The 23,533-nt window shown below is 47.0% G+C and overlaps 2 protein-coding genes across 3 annotated transcripts in view; both read right to left on the minus strand.

Moving 5' to 3' along the window:
* Positions 1-23,533, minus strand: part of LOC128823020 (zinc finger protein 883-like) — a 341,706-nt gene that overhangs the window by 305,883 nt on the left and 12,290 nt on the right. The gene's annotated exons all lie outside the window — the stretch shown is intronic.
* Positions 1-23,533, minus strand: part of LOC128823031 (gastrula zinc finger protein XlCGF57.1-like) — a 40,378-nt gene that overhangs the window by 4,531 nt on the left and 12,314 nt on the right. The window contains 1 exon segment of the mRNA XM_054005060.1: positions 2,316-2,442. Within this exon segment, the coding sequence (XP_053861035.1) occupies positions 2,316-2,349 (34 nt within the window). The 5' untranslated portion in view covers positions 2,350-2,442.

Genomic DNA, 23,533 nt, shown 5'->3' on the forward strand with positions numbered 1-23,533 from the left:
GGAAAAGGAGAATGTAAGAAACAAGAACTGGGCCACGCAACCTCAGGAGGGACAGGCTCGAAGATCCAAGGAGCCTGGAGGGAAGATAGCTTCTGGTTGCTGGACATGGGGAGAAGAGGGACAAGATTCTTCAAACTCTCACTCCTGTTGACCCTGACCTGATTTTATGATCTGTGACCTAGTCTCATGTCTTGTGGGCAATTTTATACTCGCTAGAGGTAAAATGTCATTATCAAAGTATTGCTTATTAGCTTGGAACATACATGGAGGGGCAAGGAGGTGATCATAAATAAATGGGTTAAGGGCAGGGACTGCACTACAGCTGGGATCAACGTTCTGAGATCGATCCACCGGAGGTCGATGTAACGGGTGCAGTAAAGACCCGCCAACTCGACTGCAGATCGCTTTCCAATCTATCCCTGTACTCTACCCCTGACAAGAAGATTAAGGTAAGTAGACCCTGCGGTAACTCGACCTAAGGTACATCGACTCCAGCTACGTTATTCACATAGCTGGAGTTGCGCAGCGTAGGTTGACTTACTGTGGTAGTGTAGACATAGCATAAGCTTGCTACAGTTCAGGGTCTTATATTAGGTTGAGGCTTTGTGGGAGTAGTTATGCTGAAGTCTGGGATTTATCTAAATAGGCCTAAGTAGAGAATCCCAGGTCAGATATTTTGCACCCTCATTTTGAGAGACTAACGAGGAACCACAAACAGGTTCAATATGCCACAGGATTCTGAAAGGAAGTAAATTTGGGGCGGGCTTTAGCAATTAGGTTGCTATGAAGTATCTTAGCAGTTGGACCGCATTCATATATTGGAATTATTAATAAATAAGTGACCTAAATCATGAATATTAATGCTTGCTGCTTAATTATGGACTTCCCAAAGGCTACATATGGTTTGGGGCAGTTATTGACATTATTGTAATCAGAGTAAAGGAGCAGATATGGTATATCACCATCCTATTATCATAAGAAAGCAGAGAAAATACCTCTCCTAGTTACCATTTTTTCATTTTGTCGGGCCCGAAGACAGTGTATACTGAAGCAGGGTGGATGGTCTCCCTTGCCCCTCGAACTTTGTTTCCAATGGTGTCCATAATTTGTAAGTAGGCACAGTGCAAGACCCTCTTTATAGACTTATCTTACTCTAATCGTTATGTGTATTGATTTTTGCCTATGATTTCAATTATAACTGTCTGTATTAAATCAAGTTTCTGTGTGTTTCACCAAATTCTATCTCCTCCATTAACTTTGAGTAGCCAAGTACAAGCACAAACTGTACCCCAATATGTAATCTTATAGGTGTAAAAATTGTACAGGCTACACTACCACCCTGTGACATCATCAACAAAATGCCCATTTGTGCCTGGATAGTCACCCTGCTATGGGAGGGAAGAATGCAGCAAGGACTCAGGATGGTTAGCCAGGGACGCTGTGCCTAGAGATGGGGAGGTTATACGGACAGGGGGGTAATGAGTGGGAGAGGGAGGTCAAGAGTTAAAATAATAATATTTGGGGGGGAAATGTATAATGAAGTGAAACTGAACAGAAATAAAACTGGAGTGTAGGCTCTAAAGCAACAAGACTTGGGTAGGGATTCGGGGTTAAAGGCCTGGGATCCCCCATAGCTCTAGATCCCCAAACCTCTCCTCCCTTCCACTGATCCACCCAGCCCACTTCCTGGGTGCCCTTCCTCCACACTCCCCTCCCCTTCTTCCCATTACTCTCAGCCAGCACCACCTCCCGGCACCTTGGGAACTTCTTGTGTTTTCTCCTCATCTCTCACTACCTCCTCCCTCCCTGCCGCTTCTTACCTCGAATTCTGCACACACGCTCTCCATGTCCTGGCAACCCAGAATTATCTACTCCCCCCTCTCCTCCCCTCCCACAGCTCTGTTCTCCCTTCACCTGTGGGATCCTGAATGGAAACATTATACACTCTCCTATCAAAAGAGGAGCTCATCTGACTGTCACATAAGCCATGCATGAGTCATACACCTATTTACTTAATATAGAATTCTACAGGCAGTATATTTTCCTCTTAAAATGAGGAAAAGGCATGAAAGCTAAAGTTTTTAATGTAGTTATTAATATAGCTAAGCGTACATTAAATGCAATTTTAAAATGACCGATGGCACCAAAAAGGCACATGTCCAAAAATTTACTAGTGGGTGGGAGATAAGGCAAAAAAAAAGGGGGCAAGGAAACTTGTCAAAATGTGTATGATGAATAAAGGTATAAAGTTATTACTACTCAGATTCTTTAGAGAACCCACAGCTTCTAATAACCAAAGGGACAGGACTCCTTACCCAGCAAGACCACCGTCTCATAGTTCTCCTGCATGACATCCCTGTAGAGGGCTCTCTGAGTGGGGTCCAGCAGAGCCCCCTCTTCCCTGGTGAAATACACAGCCACCTCCTCGAAAGTCACCGGCCCCTGAAAGAATAAGAGTCCAACACTCAGTACTTGCTGCCCCATTACAACCCCACTATTCACGGAACAGCAGCACCAGGTAAATGGACGCTCTGGGAGGCACATGTTAACGGTATCCCACCCCACCTTGCTTAGAGAAGCCAGAAGGGATTAGAGGTAGAAAGAGAGAACCTTTGTGCCTCCCAGCTGAAAGACGGAAGCAGCATCTTCACATTTATCACATACCTACTAGCCAGAGCATGATACAGGAGATGGGGCTGTCTCTGGACCCTGCTGGTGGCTCCGTGGTAGAAATCCCAACATTCTCCAAATAAAATATATGGAAGAAAGGGGAATTCAATAGTAAAGAATATAAATTAGAAGATTAGAATTTTAGAAAATTGGTAAGGGAAGCTATCAGAAATCAATGATCAATCAATGAAAATAAGAAAGAAGTTTTTTAAAGTATATTAAATACAAAATTAATCCTAACAATGATACTGGTAAATTACTAGATGGAAATGGCAGAATTATCAAAAATAATACAGAAGAGGTAAAAGTGTTCAATAAATATTTCTCTCCTGGATTTGGGGAAAAACAGATGATGTACTCATATCATAAGATGTTGATGCCGACACTCTTTCCATTCCAACAGTAACTCACGAGGATGTTAAACAGCAGGTATTACAGTTAGATGTGTTTAAATCAGCGGATCCAGATAATAAGAGTTTTGAAAGACCTGGTGGAGGAGCGTGGTGGACTATTAATGTTGATTTTAATTAGGACTTGGAACACTGAGGAAATTCCATAAAAGTGGAATAAAGCTAATGCTGTGCCAATATTTAAAAAGTGTAAAAGAGATGGCCCAGCTAATTACAAGAGTGTTAGTTTGAAATTGATACTGGGCAAGAGAATGGAGCAGCTAATACTGGAGTTCATTAATAAAGAATTAAAGGAGGGTAATATAATTAGTTCCCATTAGCAAAAGTGTAGACACAATAGATCCTATCAAACTAACTGGATATCCGTATTGGATGAGATCAAATGTTTGGTTGCAGCTAATAGTATTAATGTAATATACCTAGACTTCTGTAAGGCATATGACTTGGTTCAGCAGAATATTTTGCCTAGGAAGATACAAAATACACACGGCATATATTAAATACATTAAAAACAGTGATTGTAAATGGGGAACCATGGTCGAGCGGATTTCTTTCTAGGGGGTTACCACAAGGATGGGTTCTTGGCTCTGTACTATTTAACATTCTTATTCATGACCTGGAAGAGAATATAAAATCATCACTGATAAAGTTTGCAGTTGCCACAAAGCTTGGGGGTGGTGGTAACTAACGAAGTGTCAGTAGATTCCGACTCCAGCACTGGGAATCTGGGAAGTTTTCCCAGCCCTGGCTGGGGGGTTATTTCCTGTTCCACACAGAGGGGAAGTTCCATTCCCAACTCCTGTGCCTTGAAATTAGGCCCTATCTGACACTACACCCCCATTCAGCATAGTGGTATGAGTATAAAATGATTAGGACATAATTATGAGGTATTTTGTGCAAGATGCGTCATGTGCAGTGTCATTGGAAAAGTTATGATTGGCTGAATATGATTATCCTATTTGTGTGCATGGATCATGTTTATATTTGAAGTTATGGATATTGACTTTGTATCTGTATTTCAAATGTGCTTACTCTGGGTAACAGCCACAACTAGCCTTTCAGGTACAACAGTGAAGAAGCCAGACAGCGCTGATGGCTCATCAACAAAAACAATGGACCATGGAAGAGCTTAGCCTTCCTGTGAATGTTTCAAACAGCCTATGAGTCATGGCTACTAGGGCCTTGGCTACACTTGCAGCTGTACAGCGCTGTGAGTTAAACCTGTCTTCGTACAGCTGAGTAGGGAAAGCGCTGCAGTCTGTCCACACTGACAGCTGCCCAGCACACTGTCATGGCCACATTTGCAGCGCCATTGGGAGCGGTGCATTATGGCCAGCTATCCCACGGAGCACCTCTTCCCATTCTGGCACTGCGGGTTGTGGGAAGGGGGCGTGCGTGCGGGGCATTCTGCATCCTGTTCCAACGCCCTGTGATGCATTGCTTCGCATCCCAGCAATCCCTTTGTTTCCGTCCACCTTTGGCGCCATCTTTCAACGGTTTCTGTGCAGTGCGATCTGTCTGCGGGAAATGGAGCCCGAACTGCTGAGGCGTATGCTGACTTATCTTGCCAGCACGTAACGTTTGTCTGTCGAACTATTCCTTAAGATCCAAAGTGACAGTGAGAGTGAGGAGTCCGATGATGCTATCGAGCCACATAACGCGTATGACACGAAATTGCTTGTGGCATTCACAGACATGCTCAGGACCGTGGAATGCCGTTTTTAGGCTCGGGAAACAAGCACTGAGTGGTGGGATCACATGGTCATGGAAGTCTGGGATGACGAGCAGTGGCTGCAGAACTTTTGGATGAGAAAAGCCACTTTCATGGGACTGTGTGAGGAGCTTCCCCCCACCCTGCAGTGCAAGGACACGAGATTGAGAGCTGCCCTGCCAGTGGAGAAGCGGGTGGCTATTGCAGTCTGGAAGCTGGCAACTACAGACACCTACCGATCGGTCGCGAACCAGTTTGGAGTGGGAAAGTCGACCATTGGAATCGTGTTGATGCAAGTTTGCAGGGCCAGTAATTGCATCCTACTCAGAAGAACTGTGACTCTGGGTAACGTGCAGGAAATAGTGGATGGCTTTGCACAAATGGGGTTCCCTAACTGTGGAGGGGCGATAGATGGGATGCACATTCCTATTCTGGCATCACCCCACCTAGGATCCGAGAATGTTAATCAGAAGGGGTATTTCTCTATGGTTCTCCAGGCGCTTGTGGATCACGGTGGGTGTTTCATTGACAACACAGGCTGGCCCGGAAAGGTGCATGATGCATGCATCTTTCGGAATACTTGGCTGTTCAGGAAGATGCAGGCCGGGACTTTTTTCCCAGAGCGGAAGATCACGGTAGGGGAAGTTGAAATGCCCATTGTGATCCTTGGAGATCCCGCTTACCCGTTAATGCCGTGGCTCATGAAACCCTACATGGGGAGCCTTGACAGCAGCAAGAAATGGTTCAAGTACAGGCTGAGCCGGTGCCGAATTGACTGTGGAGTGTGCCTTTGGCCATATAAAGGGCCGCTGGCGATCTCTGTATGGGAAGCTGGACTTGGCCGAAAACAGCATCCCCTCGGTTATATCCGCATGCTGTACCCTCCATAATATTTGTGAAGGGAAGGGTGAAAGCTTCACTCAGGCATGGACCTCCGAGGTTCAACACCTGGAGGCTGAATTTGCACAGCCAGAGAGCAGGGCTATTACAGGGGCCCAGCCCTGGGCTGAAAGGATTAGGGATGCCTAGAGGGAGCAATTTGAGGCTGAAAACCAGGAGTGATATCTGGTGCCCTGCACGGGAGTGAAGTGCAGTAGTTCCAATCTTTAGGAATCAGTGTTTGCTAAGCAGACAAGCAGACTTGCAGTGCCTGTTTATTTCCTGGGCTAAGGAGTCTTTTACTTTATGCAATAATAAAGAATGTTTTCAAAGCCAAAGAATCCATTTATTGAAAAGAAAAAAAATTATTTATTGAAAAGAAACAAGGGGGTGGAGTGGGGAATGGTACAATCACAGATTCGCGTATGTCCTGTCTGGTGTGCTGTGCAGTGAGTGCTGCACTTCAGGATAGCTATACTGCATGGTGATGGGGGTTGAGTGCAGAAGGTAAGGGTCGTGGTTTTCAGGGCTGGGTGGTGAAGATACTGGTTTTGGAGGCAGCTGGTGGCATGAAGAACACGGAAATTGGGGAAAATGGGTTGGAGGTGACAGTGGGGCACAAGGGACAAGGGCTGTGTGTGGGGGTGGAGTTTGTGCTTATGGTACAGCTCCTTCTGCATGGCTACGAGCTCCTGGATAGCATCTGCTTGGCGCTCCAGGATGCTTATGAGCCGATCCGTACTTTGCTGCCGGTGCTCCGTGCTTTGCCGCCAGTGCACTGTGTTTTCCTGGAGGATCCTGCTTTCTCTCTCCCTCCAGTTCTGTGCTTTCTCATTCTCTTTAATAGATTGCCGCATCACTTCTTGCAGCATGTCTTCTTTGTTTTTTTGCAGTCTCTTCCTGAGTCTTTGCAGTCTCTGAGCAGGCGATAAGAGGGACGGCTGAGGTCTCAAGGTTGATGCAGCTGTATAGGCAAAATGCAACATTTAACAGAGGCAGAATTGTTTATACCAGACAAACTAATGATTTGCCCTGCACTTAAGGAGTAGAAAATGCACAGGGTCTACACAATAGCATAATTTTCCCGTCCGAAACAGAGCACACATATCCCATGGGAGCCTCAAAATGGTGAGTAAGGGGGACTGATTGTTTCAGGGCTGCACTGTCCTCTGGGTTTCTGTGCCTTGGGGAGAGCCAACAGCTTCAGGGGGCACCTACCCTGAACACTGTCCCAACATTTTCCACAGGAGTTCGTCTTGGACGATATCTCGCTGCTGAGGGTGACCTGGGAGGATCTTCTACTGCAATGCGGCTTCCACCCTGGCCCATATGCAGCTTGCCTGTGTGCAGTAATGGTCCCCCCACCCCTCATGGCACAGTGGCGCGGACACATTAGCCTGGCTGGGACAAGGACCACGGTGGCTCTCCTGATAAACCTGCGCAAGCACATTGCACACGTTCTGGATGAGACATTCGAGGAGATTACCGAGGCCGATTACTACGATGTGATAAACCACATCAATGCACTATTCCGCATCTAGGCATGCATGCCTAACCCTCCTCTCCCAAAGAGCCCGCACCGAAAAAATTCCTTCCCGAAAAAAAAACCGCTTACCGGGAACCTGCTCTTCTGTTTGTCCTCCACCAAGTACCGGCCGCTGCAACTGGCTACCTTCCTCCTGGCTCGAGAAGAGTTCCTGGCTGCATGGCTCCAGGGATTCTGGTGTGTCTCCATCCGGCCCACCACCCTCACTCCCGTTTTCCTCCTCCTCCTCCTCCCCCCCGCCACACCGGCTCTGAAGTGTCCATGGTGGTGCTCAGAGTGGAGGTGGGGTTAACCCCAAGTATCGCATCCAGCTCTTAGTAGAATTGGCAGGTTGCGGGGGGAGCACCTGAGCGGCCGTTTGCATTGCAGGCTTTACGGTAGGCACGCCACAGCTCCTTCACTTTAATCCTGCACTGCAGGGCATCCCAGTCATGGCCCATTTCCATCATGTCCTTTGATACCTTCCCTAAGATATCATAATTCCTATGGCTGGAGCACAGCTGGGACTGTATAGCTTCCTCCCCCCCAAACACTGATGCGGTCCAGCAACTTGCCATTGCTCCATTCTGGGGCTCGCTTGGCGCGTGGAGCCATGGTCACCTGGAACGATTCGCTGATAGCCCTCCATGCCACGCCGGGCTGAGCAAACAGGAAGGGGATTTTTAAAATTCCCAGGGAATGTAAAGGGCGGGTCACATGGTTGGTTACCTGAGGCCAGGGCAGTAGAGTTTGAACTGATGAACAGAGTGGCTAAAACAGGCATTGTGGGATACTGCCGAATACTTCTGGAGGCCAGTCACAGTGCATTGGGTGGCCACATCTGTGCCGCAGCGAAAGCGCATTACACACTATTCCTCTCGGGGACTTGGAGTACATACAGCGCTGCAACCACGGAGATACTGCGCTGCAAAAGCCTTGCCAGTGTGGACGGGGAGTGAGTTACAGCGCTGGGGGTGGCTTTACAGCGCTGTAATTCGCAAGTGTAGCCAAGGCCTATGACTCAGCAGGGCATGCTAGGGCATGTGACCAGACCACATGACACTGAACTCTATTTTGGTACCAATATTTTTCCACAAACTGGACTGGGAACTGAGTTTGGAACAAAGTGCTCCCCCCATATGGAAAAGCTACATAAGGTGGGTGTGACATCATCTCTTGGCCTCATTCCCCACACAAGAGAACTCCTGGAACATAAGAGCATAATGGAGCAAGTAATTAAGGAAATCATCTGCAAACACTTGGAAGGTGGTAAGGTGATAGGGAATGGCCAGCATGGATTTGTAAAGAACAAATCATGTCAAACCAATCTGATAGCTTTCTTTGATAGGATAATGAGTCTTGAAGATAAGGGAGAAGCAGTGGATGTGGTATACCTAAACTTTAGTAAGGCATTTGATACGGTCTTGCATGATATTCTTATCAATAAACTAGGCAAATACAACTTTGATGGGGCTACTATAAGGTGGGTGCATAACTGGCTGGAAAACCATACTCAGAGAGTAGTTATTAATGGTTCCCAATCCTGCTTGAAAGGTATAATAAGTGGGGTACCGCAGGGGTCTGTTTTGGGACTGGCTCTGTTCAATATCTTCATCAACGACTTAGATATTGGCATAGAAAGTTCGCTTATCAAGTTTGCAGATGATACCCAAACTGGGAAGGATTGCAACTGCTTTGGAGGATAGGGTCATAATTCAAAATGATCTGGACAAATTGGAGAAATGGTCTGAGGTAAACAGGATGAAGTTTAATAAAGACAAATGCAAAGTGCTCCACTTAGGAAGGAACAATCAGTTTCATACATACAGAATTGGAAGAGACTGTCTAGGAAGGAGTACAGCAGAAAGGGATCTAGGGGTTATAGTGGACCACAAGCTAAATATGAGTTAACAGTATGATGCTGGTGCAAAAAAAGCAAACATGATTCTGGGATGCATTAACAGGTGTGTTGTGAGCAAGTCACGAGAAGTCATTCTTCTTCTGTACTCTGCGCTGGTTAAGCCTCAACTGGAGTATTGTGTCCAGTTCTGGGCACCGCATTTCTAGAAAGATGTTGAGAAATTGGAGAGGGTCCAGAGAGGAGAAACAAGAATGATTAAAGGTCTAGAGAACATGACCTATGAAGGAAGGCTGAAAGAATTGGGTTTGATTAGTTTGGAAAAGAGAAGACTGAGAGGGGACATAATAGCAGTTTTCAGGTATCTAAAAGGGTGTCATAAGGAGGAGGGAGAAAACTTGTTCATCTTAGCCTCTAAGGATAGAATAAGAAGCAATGGGCTTAAACTGCAGCAAGGGAGGTTTAGGTTGGACATTAGGAAAAAGTTCCTAACTGTCAGGGTGATTAAACACTGGAATAAATTGCCTAGGGAGGCTGTGGAATCTGCATCTCTGGAGATACTTAAGAGTAGGTTAGACAAATTTCTATCAGGGATGGTCTAGACAGTATTTGGTCGTGCCATGAGGGCAGGGGACTGGAGTTGATGATCTCTCGAGGTCCCTTCCAATCCTAGAATCTATGAATCTATTAATAAGAATGGCCATACTAGGTCAGACCAAAGGTCCATCCAACCCAGTATCCTGTCTACCGACAGTGACCAATGCCAGGTGCCCCAGAGGGAGTGAACCTAACAGGTAATGATGAAGTGATCTCTCTCCTGCTGTCCGTCTCCACCCTCTGACAAACAGAGGCTAGGGACACCATTCCTTACCCATCCTGGCTAATAGCCATTAATGGACTTAACCTCCATGAATTTATCTAGTTCTCTTTTAAACCCTGTTATAGTCCTAGCCTTCACAACCTCCTCAGGCAACGAGTTCCACAGGTTGACTGTGTGCTGTGTGAAGAACTTCCTTTTATTTGTTCTAAACCTGCTGCCCATTCATTTCATTTGGTGGCCCCTAGTTCTTATATTATGGGAACAAGTAAATAACTTTTCCTTATTCACTTTCTCCACCTGAGGAAGCACCTGAGGAACAAAGACTGAACTGGGGGAAGTGTTGGTCCCAGGGTAAAGGGATTTCAAGCTTGGGTATGGAAACTTGATGGACTGCTTCTATCATCAGTCAGGGTGAGAAATTGCTAATTCAAATTCTACCCATCTAGTATGTTAGGAAATAACCAAAAGCTCAAACTAAGCCTAACTAATCTGCTTTGATTTCTTTGCTTTCACTCATCGCTGGGAAATTGGCTGTTGTCTTCTATCTGTCCTTGAGTGGCTTAGGTAAAGCACCCAGGTAGCTTAGTTGGATTCATGACATCACCTGCTGTTGTGTTGGGTGATAACAGGGCCTGGAGAGGCTGGCTGAATCTCCAGGAAAGCAGTGTGAGAAGGGCAAGCCCAGCTTCAGGGTTAGAGGGCACAGTGGTTCCCAGAAGCCCCCCACACTGCACCCCAGGGTGACAACCCATCACACCCTATATTACACAAGTCTCAGCAGGTTTGTTAGATCCTGTCCCCTCCCTTTCCCCACCCTAGATAGTTCCTGCCTCCCACCACTTCGAGCAGCTCCCACCCTCCTATACATTTACTGCTCCTCTCCCTCCAAGCAGAACCCATCACCAGATCCCTGATAATCCTTTACCTTAGCCAGCTCCATTGAAGCCATTTCCTTCCCCCTGGGAGGAGGGGATGATCTGGAGCAAAACGTGGATGTTATTCTGTAGCCTGCCAGAGTGAGAAGGACAATGTAGGAGATTTCAGACAGGGTTTTTGTCCATTCCCACATGCCAATTCCCCCCAGGATTTTCCCTGCTAATGGACATTCTAGGTTCTGCCACACTGTGAAGCACAGAATGACCTTATTCCAGTAGACGCCTAACCCCCTCCCACCAGGGTGTAACCCTCTGAGATATGGTGAAACCCTCCCAGTAGCAGAGTCTCTCTGTTACACTTATAAAGTTTGCAGGCGACACCAAGCTGGGAGGGGTTGCAAGTGCTTTGAAGGATAGAATTAAAATTCAAAATGATCTGGACAAACTGGAGAAATGGTCTGAAGTACATAGGATGAAATTCAATAAGGATGAATCCAAAGTACTCCACTTAGGAAGGAACAATCAGTTGCACACATACAAAACGGGAAATGACTGCCTAGGAAGGAGTACTGCGGAAAGGGATCTGCGGGTCATAGTGGATCACAAGGTAAATATGAGTCAACAGAGTTAAACTGTTGCAAAAAAAGCAAGTATCATTCTGGGATGTATTAGCAGGAGTATTGTGAGCAAGACAGCTCTACTCCGCGCTGATGAGGCCTCAACTGGAATAGTGTGTCCGGTTCTGGGCACCACATTTCAGGAAAGATGTGGACAAATTGGAGAAAGTCCAGAGATAAGCAGCAAAAATGATTAAAGGTCTAGAAAACATAGCCTATGAGGGAAGATTGAAAACATTGCATTTGTTTAGTCTGGAGAAGAGAAGACTGAGAGGGGACATGATCACAGTTTTCAAGTACATAAAAGGTTGGTAGAAGGATGAGGGAGAAAAATTGTTCTTTTTAACCTCTGAGGATAGGACAAGAAGTAATGGGCTTAAATTGCAGCAAGGACGGTTTAGGTTGGACATTAGGAAAAACTTCCTAACTGTCAGAGTGGTTAACCCCTGGAATAAATTGCCTAGGGAGGTTGTGGAACCTCCATCATTGGGAATTTTTAAGAGCAGGCTGGACAAACACCTCTCAAGGGATGGCCTAGAGATCAGGGGTCTCCAAACTTTATGAGACGAGGGCCATACTAGATTTTTGAAGGGGCTTCGCGGGTCGAAACGACTGTGAAAGAAATTAAATATATGCAAATATATGCAAAATCGTTAAAAAACAACACTATTCTACTGTGTCAGTGTTACATTAAATTCTAAATCAGGTATAAAAGTTACTCGATGCAGGTACTGTGAAATCACACAAAATATTTGTCAATATATTAAAAATAATTTCACTTTTTTAATTTTATTTCTAAAAACTCATACATTTGTATCATACAAATACTGTTTGGTTCTATTAGTGATATAGTTAAAATTTAACCATTATGAAATTGTTAATTTCCATCTTCTTTACTCCATTTATTGGAGATGTAATTAAGCACCTGGCTTGTATTTTTACTCCTAAGGGAGGGGTCCATGCCTGCTCGGCAGCAGCAATGACTCTCCCCTAAGTTGACTCCCCTTTTGGGGGGGACACTGGCTCCCAGAGGCACTCACCCCTCTGCACAGCTCAGCTGAGCTACCCCCCCCCACCGAGTTGCTGCCGGCAGCCCCTCCCCCTGCCTGCAGCCTGCCTATTTGCTTCTCCCTATACCTGCTTTGCTGAAGCAACGACTCTCCCCTAAGTTGACTCCCCTTTTGGGGGGATACTGGCTCCCAAAGGCACTCACCCCTCTGCACAGCTCAGCTGTGCTGCTGCCCCGTGTGAGCTGCTGCCGGCGGCCCCTCCCCCTGCCTGCTCGGTGTGCCTACTCAGCTGTTCACTTCTCCCCTGTTGTTTGGAGGGCTGGACAAATGGAAGCCCCGGGCCAGATCCGGCCACGGGCCATAGTTTGGAGACCCCAGGTCTAGATAATACTTAGTCCTGCTTTGAGTGCAGGGGACTGGACTAGCTACCTCTCAAGGTCCCTTCTGTCATATCCTTGGGGGCAGCAGGTTTAAGAAGAAATCACTTGAGACCAGAGAGCAGCAAGCTTACAAAGCAACCATTTATTTACAGACACTCACTGACCTGGCCAGCCAGCTGGAACTGGCTGGCTATCCCCTAATAATCTAACTCAGTTGCCATAGGAACAAAAACCATGACAACCAAATACACAACATATTCCTCCCCCCTTAAATAAGAACATCCCCTAAATAAAACAAACACTAGACTAGAGAAGGAGGACAGACTGCCTCCATTCCCGGCTAAACCCGGGGAATTATTTTGCCCCATAACCGTAGGTTTGCCCTAGCTAAAGAACCAGTCATTGAGGAGGTCTTCTGTCTCTAGGTAGATTACGGCGAACTTCTGGTGTTGTTGCACCCGAAAGTACCATGGGCGCAGGCCTGACAATGGGCTCAGGATTCGCAGCACGAACGGGTGAGGAGGTGGTATCAGCTCGTGCCGGGCAAAGGAGTATCTCAGCTGCCGGCAGTAATGGAGGAGAACAGTCAGGAGCAGGTGATTCTTGATTCGGGGTCTCGCCAGAAGAGGTGAAGTCAGACAACTCAACTGAAGATGTGTCCTGAGGACTGGCAATGGCTGATCTACATGTCGTCGCCAGGTGAGATTCTCTGCAGTCTGGACTGTGTAGGAAACAGGTCCTGTTTGAGTGATGATTGTGGCAGGGACCCATTTAGCTCCAGAAGTATAATTCCGAGCCAAAACCGGCTGTCCCGGGCTAAAGGTTCGGTCTTTTGTTCTGGGTGCCCGTTTGATGACTTGATATTGCTGCTGACGTTGCACAATTTGTCAGGGTTCAGAAGGTTTCAGCAGATCAAAGCAAGTGCGCAGCTGTCATCCCACCATTAGAAAGGCCAGGGATACCTTGGTCGTAGCATGAGGTGTGTTTCTGTAGGAAAGTAAGAAGGTATCCAGACGCTTTGGAATGGAGTGTTGTCCCTGTGCCGATTTCAAAGCTTGTTTAATTGTCTGCACAAATCTTTCAGCTAATCCATTGGTGGATGGATGATATGGTGCTGAAGTGATATGGTGTAATCCATTTGCCTTCATAAAATTTTGAAACTCCTGAGAGACCAACTGCGATCCGTTGTTGCTCACAAGTTGTTCTGGCAGACTGAAATGACTAAAGAGTCCCCGTAGTTTTTGGATAGTACTCTCTGCAGTAGTAGACTGCATTATAGAGACATCGGGCCATTTAGAATGGGCATCTACCACCACCTAGAACATGCTTCCTTCAAGGGGCCCAGCGAAGTCAACGTGAGTACGTTGCCACAGGTTTTCAGGCGTGTAGAGGTGTCCACTGGGGTAAATTCCTCACACCCTGACATGACATACAAGCTTTTGCCTTCTCTTCAATAGCACTGTCCAATCCAGGCCACCAAAAATAGCTTCGTGCAACTTCCTTCATGCGCACTATTCCACAGTGACCGGACTGTAGCTGTTCTAACATCTGTGACCTCAGTGGTGGTGGGATAATGACACGTCTCTCCCACAACAAACAACCAGATTGGATCGATAACTCTGTCCTCCTGGATATGTAGGTAACAAGGTCAGGTAAGACCGGAGAGGTGTGTCGAGCTTTTCCATGCATCCCATAACTTGGGACAATACTGGGTCAACGCGAGTTGCCTTCTTTATCTGAGTAGCAGTGATGGGTGTATTCTCTAACTGTTCAAAGTAGAAGATTTCCTTTTGGGCACTATCTTGATGTTTGACTGGCAAAGGCAACCTTGAGAGACCATCTGCATTGCCGTGCAGAGTGGATTTCCGATATTTAATTTTATAGGTGTGCGCTGAAAGTAACAATGCCCAGCATTGCATACAACTAGCAGCTAATGGGGGAATGCCTGTCTAGGGTCCAAAAATTGACATCAGAGGTCGATGGTCAGTGGGAAGAGTAAACTTCCACCCAAACAGATACTGATGAAACTTCCGAATTCCAAAAATGATTCCCAATGCTTCACGTTCAATTTGGACATAGTTAGTTTCTACTTTGCCTAGAGTGCGTGAAGCAAAAGTAATAGGTCTCTCTTCTCCCGAAGGCATAATGTGTGACACGACTGCTCCCACTCCATAAGGGGATGCATCGCAGGCCAATTGCAGGATGGATCAAAGTCCGTTAGAACTTCAGAATTTAGCAATGCATCCTTAGCTTTGTTAAATGCAACATTACAGGCTTCAGTCCACTTCCAGGTCTTGTTCTGCCCAAGGAGTTCGTGAAGTGGTTTTAGCAGTGTGGCTAACTGTGAGATGAACTTTCCATAATAGTTCAAGAGTCCTAGAAACGAGCACAGCTGGCTAACATTTTGAGGTGGGGGAGCCTCCACAATAGCCTTAACTTTGGCAGGGGCCTTATGAAGACCTGCAGCATCAATGATGTGTCCCAAATATTCAACAGAGGGCTGGAAGAATTCACACTTGTCTTTGCAGACTCGCAGTCCGTACTCTTCCAGTATTTGTAGGGTAGCCTCTAAATTCTTTAGGTGATCCTCCTCATTCCTTCCAGTGACCAGGATGTCATCCAGATAGCACTGAACTCCTGACAAGCCACACAAGATCTGGTCCATAGCCCTCTGGAACAAGGCGGGACCAGACGTTATTCCGAAGGGTAGGCGACAGTATCGATAAAGCCCCTTATGAGTCACAATCGTCAACAGCTCTTGAGACTTTTCATCGACGTGCATCTGTAAATACGCTTGACTCATATCAATCTTACTGAACTTTTGTCCCCCAGCCAGGCCCGCAAAGAGATCATAGATGCGGGGAAGCAGGTATTGCTCTGCACACAACACCGGGTTGACAGTGACTTTAAAATCACCGCAAATCTGGAGGGAGCCGTCTTTCTTCACTATTGGAATGATAGGAGTGGCCCAAGGGCTATGGGTAACTGGTATTAGAACTCCATTGATGACCAGGTGCTCCAGGTCCGCTTCAACTTTTGGCCTGATGGCATATAGCACAGTTCTGGCTTTCAGATATTTTGGTGGACTATCAGGTTTAATGTTCAATGTCACAGTAATTCCCTTCATGCTTCCCAGATCCTCTCCAAAAACAGCAGCATGTTTCCTTAGTATAGTGGTCAGACCGGTTACTTCTTTAGTCATTTGGTGCACTTCTGCCCAGTTCAGCTGAATCTTCCCAAGCCAAGACCTACCCATTAAGGCTCAGTAATTACCTCTCACCACAAACAGTGGCAATTTAACAGTCTGTCCATTGAGCTCCACCTTAACATCAATAGTGCCCAACATGGGCACAGCTTCTCCTGTATACGTCTTCAGAACAGTTTTTGTTGTCTGAAGCGGAAGATGCTGTAGCTTTTCTTTATACACAGTCTCGGAGACCAGCGAGATGGCTGCACCGGTGTCCAGCTCCATGTGTATAAGTTTGCCATCCAACAACGGGGTTACCCAGTATTCATGTGAGCCCACTGCCAAAGACAAAACATGCAGTGGCACTTCTTCTTGCAATGAGGTGTCACCTTGGTCATCCTGGGTCTGCTCTAGGGTATGCATGGTTCCCCTTTTGGTCGGCCAGACCACAGACCTCTTTTTCTTTTGTTTACAGGCACACTCAATGTGTCCCTTTTTGCCACAATGTCGACACACCAGGTCCTTACACCAGCATTCTGATGACTGGTGACCCAACTTACCACAGCGATAACATTCCTGACTCCCCACAGTTTTGTGGGTAGGTACTTGTGACACCTTATGCACCCTAAGGGATGCACCAATGTATTGCGCCTCCTTTGTAGCCAGTTCCATGGAGACAGCAATATCAACAGCCTTCTGTAAGGTAAGCTGAGCCTCTGCCAATAGGCGCTTCCGTATAGCTTCACTGTACAGGCCACACACTAACCTGTCACACAGGGCATCATTTAACATCTCCTTAAATTCACAGTGTTCTGCAAGCTTTCTCAAAGTTGCTACAAATTGTACAACTGTTACATCTTCTTTCTGGTCTCTTTTGTGGAACCTATATCTTTCAGCAATTACCAGTGGTTTTGGAGAATCATAGAATCATAGAATATCAGAGTTGGAAGGGACCTCAAGAGGTCATCTAGTCCAACCCCCTGCTCAAAGCAGGACCAATTCCCAGCTAAATCATCCCAGCCAGGGCTTTGTCAAGCCGGGCCTTAAAAACCTCCAAGGAAGGAGACTCCACCACCTCCCTAGGTAACGCATTCCAGTGTTTCACCACCCTCCTAGTGAAATAGTTTTTCCTGATATCCAACCTGGACCTCCCCCACTGCAACTTGAGACCATTGCTCCTTGTTCTGTCATCTGCCACCACTGAGAACAGCCGAGCTCCATCCTCTTTGGAACCCCCCTTCAGGTAGTTGAAGGCTGCTATCAAATCCCCCCTCATTCTTCTCTTCTGGAGACTAAACAATCCCAGTTCCCTCAGCCTCTCCTCATAAGTCATGTGCTCCAGACCCCTAATCATTTTTGTTGCCCTCCGCTGGACTCTTTCCAATTTTTCCACATCCTTCTTGTAGTGTGGGGCCCAAAACTGGACACAGTATTCCAGATGAGGCCTCACCAATGTCGAATAAAGGGGAACGATCACGTCCCTCGATCTGCTGGCAATGCCCCTACTTATACAGCCCAAAATGCCGTTAGCCTTCTTGGCAACAAGAGCACACTGTTGACTCATATCCAGCTTCTCGTCCACTGTGACCCCTAGGTCCTTTTCTGCAGAACTGCTACCTAGCCATTCGGTCCCTAGTCTGTAGCAGTGCATGGGATTCCCAGGATTTCCACAATGTCACTGTAAGATTTGGTCTCAGGCTTAACAGGCTGTAGTAAGCTGTGTAGTAGGAAGTAGGTTTTAGCCACTACAACACTTAAGAATATTGGCACCTTCTTCACTTCTGTAACGTCATTTGCAATAACAAAAAGCTCAAAATGCTCAGTATACACATGCCACTGCCCTATATTCTCATCAAAAGGTTCCAGTGTCCCTGTAAGTGTAGCCATGGTTTCAGTTTCACAGTCAGTGCAAACAAGCAACAGCTAAAAGAGTTTGGTAAGGTTTTTTTTTTTTTCTTTTTCTTTACCTTGACTTCTACTTCCTTCTGTTGCTGGGGCAGCACAGGAATCCCACCCTCATCGCCACTTTGTCATATCCTTGGGGGCAGCAGGTTTAGGAAGAAATCACTTGAGACCAGAGAGCAGCAAGCTTACAAAGCAACCATTTATTTACAGACACTCACTGACCTGGCCAGCCAGTTGGAACTGGCTGGCTATCCCCTAATAATCTAACTCAGTTGCCATAGGAACAAAAACCATGACAACCAAATACACAACACCTTCCAGTTCTATGATTCTATGAATCAAAGGCCAGAGAAGAGCAGAATCAAAGGAGTCACTTTGGGGATTCTCCCTGTCATTGTCCCCAAGGCAGCTCTCTAAGGTTTACAAAGTTGTTTGATTCTCCAGCCTTTATACAGTCTCTCCTGGCAGTGCCCCCTTTCATGGGCTGGGCCTAGTTTTAGCTTTTGACAAGTGTGACCCAGGGGGCTCTGAGGCTGGGCCTCCTTGCCTCAGCACACCTTGTTTCTTTCTGTGGCTCCCCAGTGAGTCCAAATGAGTAGATACTCCTGATAGAGACTGTGAACGTAAGAAGGGCCCACTGCGTCAGATCAATGGTCCATCTAGCTCAGCGGCCAATGCCAGGTGCATCAGAGGGAAAGAACAGAACAGGTAATCATCAAAATATCCATCCCCTGTTACCCATTCCCAGCTTCTGGCAAACAGAAACTAGAGACACCATCCCTGCCCATCCTGCCTGTGACACTGGCAGATGAGGTGATAGCTCTTGCAAAAGCCGCCATGTCTTAATTGAACAGGGACAAATGCAGAGCTGGAATCAGTCTGACTCACCTGTGTTAGTATTGTTAAAACAGGTATTAGAATTATAACAATGTGCTTAGACTTTATTGCATGCTTTATTGAGTTGCTGCCTGGGTTAGTATCTGACTAGTTGCATTGTGAGCCTCTGTGGCTATGTAAATCACCAGACAGGAGAGAGACTTTACCTATGTGAAGTGCTGATTGGCAACAGAATACATTACACCCTGCCTCGCAGGAAAGGTCCATCAACACCAGATAGACCATTATGGGATGTTAAAGAAGACAAAAGACTGTTGTGCTCTTGACTTCCCATTAGCTGAGTTTCCAGCTCAGAGCACATGGTAGGAAGGGCATAAAAACCCCATACAGAAAGAACTGATTATCCGTATGCTGCTTGGACTGTGGGGGGCAAAGTTTCTAGGCATAAGCAAGAGATCCCCAGCTGCTTAGCTGGGGTTAGTCCTAAAGAATATGTAGGGCTTGCTTATTATAGAAGCTTCTATTACCTTTTGAAATTTAAGACTAACTTGTCTGCATCTATATGATTACCTGTTTTTAACTTTGTAAACAACTCTCGTTTCCTCTTAAATAAATCTTAAGGCAGGTTATGACAGGACTGACTACAAGTGTTGTCTTTGTTGGGAGATCTACGATTCAATTCACCTAAGGAAGTGACTGGTCCTTAGGGACTGGCAGTAACCTGAACATTGGTGTGATTCGTGGTGTAAGGCAGTGGTTCTCAACCAGGGGTCTGGGGCCCACTGGGGGGCCATGAGCAGTTATCAGGGGGGCTACCAAGCAAGGCCAGCATTAGACGCGCCAAGGCTCAGGGCAGAAAGCTGAAGTCCCAGCACATGGGGCTGAAGTCCAGGGCCCTGAGCCCCACCACCTGGGGCTAAAGCCAAAACAATGTAGCTTTGTGGGGGGCCCCTGTGGCATGGGGCCCCAGGCAGTTGCCCTGCTTGCTACCCCCTAATGCCAGTCCTGGCTTTTCTATACAGAAAATCAGTTATTTTGGCCCACATGGGCCATGGAGTTTTTATAGCATGTTGGGGGAGGGGGGGCTCAGAAAGAAAAAGGTTGAGAACCCCCGGTGTAAGGGACCATCTGTCACAAAGGTGAGATATATGAGATGACCCAAAGGGACTGTCTGTGATTCCATGTTAATGCCGTTACTGTGCCTGCAGCGTTTACACTGGATACTTGGTTGGTGAAATCTACATATAGACCTCACAACCAATTTGGGTTTTCTTCCCTGCTTCTTACCAGTCTGCCTCAGGCTGGTGCTCATGCTCTCAAGTGCCTGAAGACAGCATTACAGAGACTTACGGGCACAACGCCACCAGCAGCAATTGGCAGCAATGCAGAGCAGACTTTACAGTGACACAGTGTGGGCCAAATGGTCTGTGGACTCAGTCAAGCCCCAGTTCTCCTCCAGTGCACGTCAGCATCCCGGCAACCTTCAAGGAGGGTCAAGGCTGCCACTCCTTCAGTGATGATGGATCTCCAGCATAGCATCACCCGCGCCCCATGACCCATCTTGTCTCCTCAGACAGAGGTGAACGACAGAGGGTGCACAACAGATCCTGGGGAGTAGGGAAAAGGATAACAAAACACACCTTCTGGTGTGAAGGTGACAGGCATTGTGGTGGCAATAAAGGGGGAGGGGAGGGAGTGGAAGCAGCACCCTCAAAGACAATGCTGCCAGTGGGTCGCCCCACCACATCAGGCATGGGGCTGATTGGGGGCCATTCCCTGGGCCTGGGTGCCTGTGAACGGCTATATAAACCCCACGCTGGCACAGAAGGGGTTAAACTGCTGCTTTAGTCTGGATTGGCCCAGCCCCTCCACACCTTCAAACCATGCCAGGACTGGAGCAGGAGTTTATAGGAGAGGCCTGCTCTACTCAGAAAGGGGCCACCCTGGGAAAGGAACTGTCTGTGGAGCATCTCCAGCTCCAAAGAGAAAGCTGGCCGCATTTAGGGCTCTGGCCTTCACTGAGGGAGGCTGGAGATCCCCAGGGCTCAAAGAGGGAGCACGCTGAAACTTGCCCAGGAGACCCAGTCAACTCTGAAGAGGACTGAGACGCCCCCATGGCTCCCAGAAATAAGAAGGGCCCATATTCTGATGGGCTCTGTCCACAGTTTTTCCTCCCAGCCATTTCTTTTCTTTCATTCCTTTATTTACCCTTATTTGCCAACAGTTGGCTGTTTTGCTGTGTCATGTAGTACCCCGAGAGAGAGGAAGAAAGTGCCCCAAGGCCTCAGCCAGAGGGTTGAGACCTCACACACCCCTGGCTTAGAGGGTCTCTGCCAGTCAGGAAGGGGTAGCAGCGAGGGAAGATGGGGTGAAGAGGTTTGGGCTATGGTGAGGGGCAGAAGCAGCTGGGACTGGATAACCTGGGGCTGGGCAGTCTCCATAGGATTAATGAAGGTGTCAGTGACTAGATGAATGTTCAGTAAATACGCAGAAAGTGATGGCTCCCCATCCCTACCTGCCATTCACACAGGGAGCAAAGCCTTGGGCAAGGCAACTTTAAAGAGTTAAAGAGAAGGGGCTACAGCTTAGAGTTTCTCTGCCAGTCAGGAAGGGGTAGCAGCGGGGGAAGACTGGCAGCTGATAGTTGGAGGGGTGAAGAGGTTTGGGGTATGGTGGGGGAAGAAGTGGCTGGCACTGGGTAAGCTGGGACCAGGCAGTCTCCGTTGGGGACACTTTCTCCCCCTGTGCCCCTTCCACACACTCTTGTGAGTAGAGAATGACCACTCTGTCCCCACCACCAAAGGCAGCCATGTCTCAGGACTCTCCCAAGTTGCACCCACTAACTCTCTTCGCATTTGGGGTATAGCTCAGGGCAACAATTTCCCACCAAGATGAACCCAGCTGGCTGCTTCCTGTTCTGGTGCCACAGCGTGGGTGAAAAGCAGAACGGCAGCAGTTCTCAGCAGAATGTATTTTCTTCATGCAAAAAAAAAAAAAAATTCTGCGCTGGACATGAATTCCGTGTGTACGCAGTATCTCAGAATTCCCACGAGTAACTCGCACCCTGCACAAACATAACCTGCTCACTCCCATCTCTTCTCCTTATGTCTCCGAGTCCCAGAGCTGCTGCTGTCATTAATGCACACAGGCTTTCACTCCCATCAGTGCCGGCAAGACCCAATCCAGTGACAGGACTGAACCCTTATTTTCCCATCACATGGGACAGTCTCAGCTGAGGGGGAGGGGAGAGTGGGAGGGGGTACAAAGGGAAAATAATTGTTGTAGCCATGTTGGTCCCGGATATCAAAGAGAGGGATGTTTAATTGTTTCTAAAAGAAATTACCTCACCCACCTTGTCTCTCCAAGAGACCTGAAAGTGGCAGAAGGAGACAAACAGGATGACAGAACTCAGGACTTTAAACCAAACATTTTCAGGCCCCTGGAAGAAACTACATTTCCCTTCTGCCCCTGGGTATGTTTGTGTCCTATATGAGGGACCACCCCATTCCTCTCACAGCATCAAGGGGAGACTGCAGCCAGCCCCAGAGTGTCCTTCTCCATCCTGGGATGGGTGTTGTGAAGACCTTTGTGTGTGGTGGGCATGCAGGCTGGATCCCCAGACAGCTAGACCCATCTGCAGAGTGGAAAGCCAGGGCAACTCCAGCACAGCATAGGGGCTGTGGGCAGGCGTAGCAATTCTGGAGCTGGGCCTCTGTCCCCTCTACGTCCCATGGCAGATGGCTCTGGCAACATCAAATGGGTCCATCACTGCAGGGGAAGGTTGGGATAGTGTCTGAGATCGGGGTGAGGATTGGGGGGTGTCCATGCCCAGGAATAGAATTCACCTCCCCAACCCTCTGCAGAGCTCAGCAACTAGGGATTTATCCAGTGAAGTGAATTTCACTCTGGGTGACTTTGAGCCAGTCACTGAAAGATCCTTGTGCCTTAGGTTCCACACTGACCAAAGGAGATTACTAGTACTCTCTCCCCAAACTGCTGGGGGGCAGCCAGGGATAATTAGTAGGTTATGGGAATTAGAAGATGAAAATTCATTAAGAACAATGATATTTGTGTGTTTATTATTAAATTCCCAGACACCTACCAATCGCCGTCGTCCTTCCAATGAGCTATAAATATTTAAGGGACTCAGCGACTGATCATGCAGTGAGTTCCTGCCCCTCCTCACTTTCTCTAGCAGCACTTTTAAGAACAGACCAGGGAAACATGTAAATACTTTGTATCAAATTCTGGAAGCTGCTGAGCATGCACAAGCTAAAATGAAACCAAGGTTCTGTCTCTCCAAGGACCTGGCCCCTAGTGCAATATTATAGACACTCCCCAGAAATCTGAAAAGGCCATTTCAGAACTGAGAGAATGTTATTTATCTATTGACTTCTGGGAATTACCACTAAAAGAAACAACCCAGTGAAGTTGATACCCTGAGAGAAAGTTCTCATGTCTTTACAAATCGGTATAATCTAATCTGGGACTTTATATACTAAAATGCCTTATGCGTTGCCCTATGGCAATTGCTTGGTGTCACTATAATTAAGGGTGGGTGCCTTAGCTGTGAATTTCCATCCCCTAGCATATTGTGATTGCTGTTAAGTGGGTTTGGCAAAATTCTATTTCTTTTTTTTATTTCAATTGATGATATATATATTTATTTTTAAGCCCTTTTTTCAGTGTTTATAATTTCAATTTTCAGAGCTGTGGGACGTTATGGGGGTCATCAGACAATTGATTCAAAAAGCCAAATCTTTATAACTGTTCAAACACAAACTGAATAACACATGCAAAATATACAGTGTAAATATCCTTAAATCAAACTCTACTTTCTCCAGAAGCA

The sequence above is a fragment of the Malaclemys terrapin genome, chromosome 15 (assembly GCF_027887155.1).
Source record: "Malaclemys terrapin pileata isolate rMalTer1 chromosome 15, rMalTer1.hap1, whole genome shotgun sequence".
In the NCBI taxonomy this organism is placed as follows: domain Eukaryota; kingdom Metazoa; phylum Chordata; order Testudines; family Emydidae; genus Malaclemys; species Malaclemys terrapin.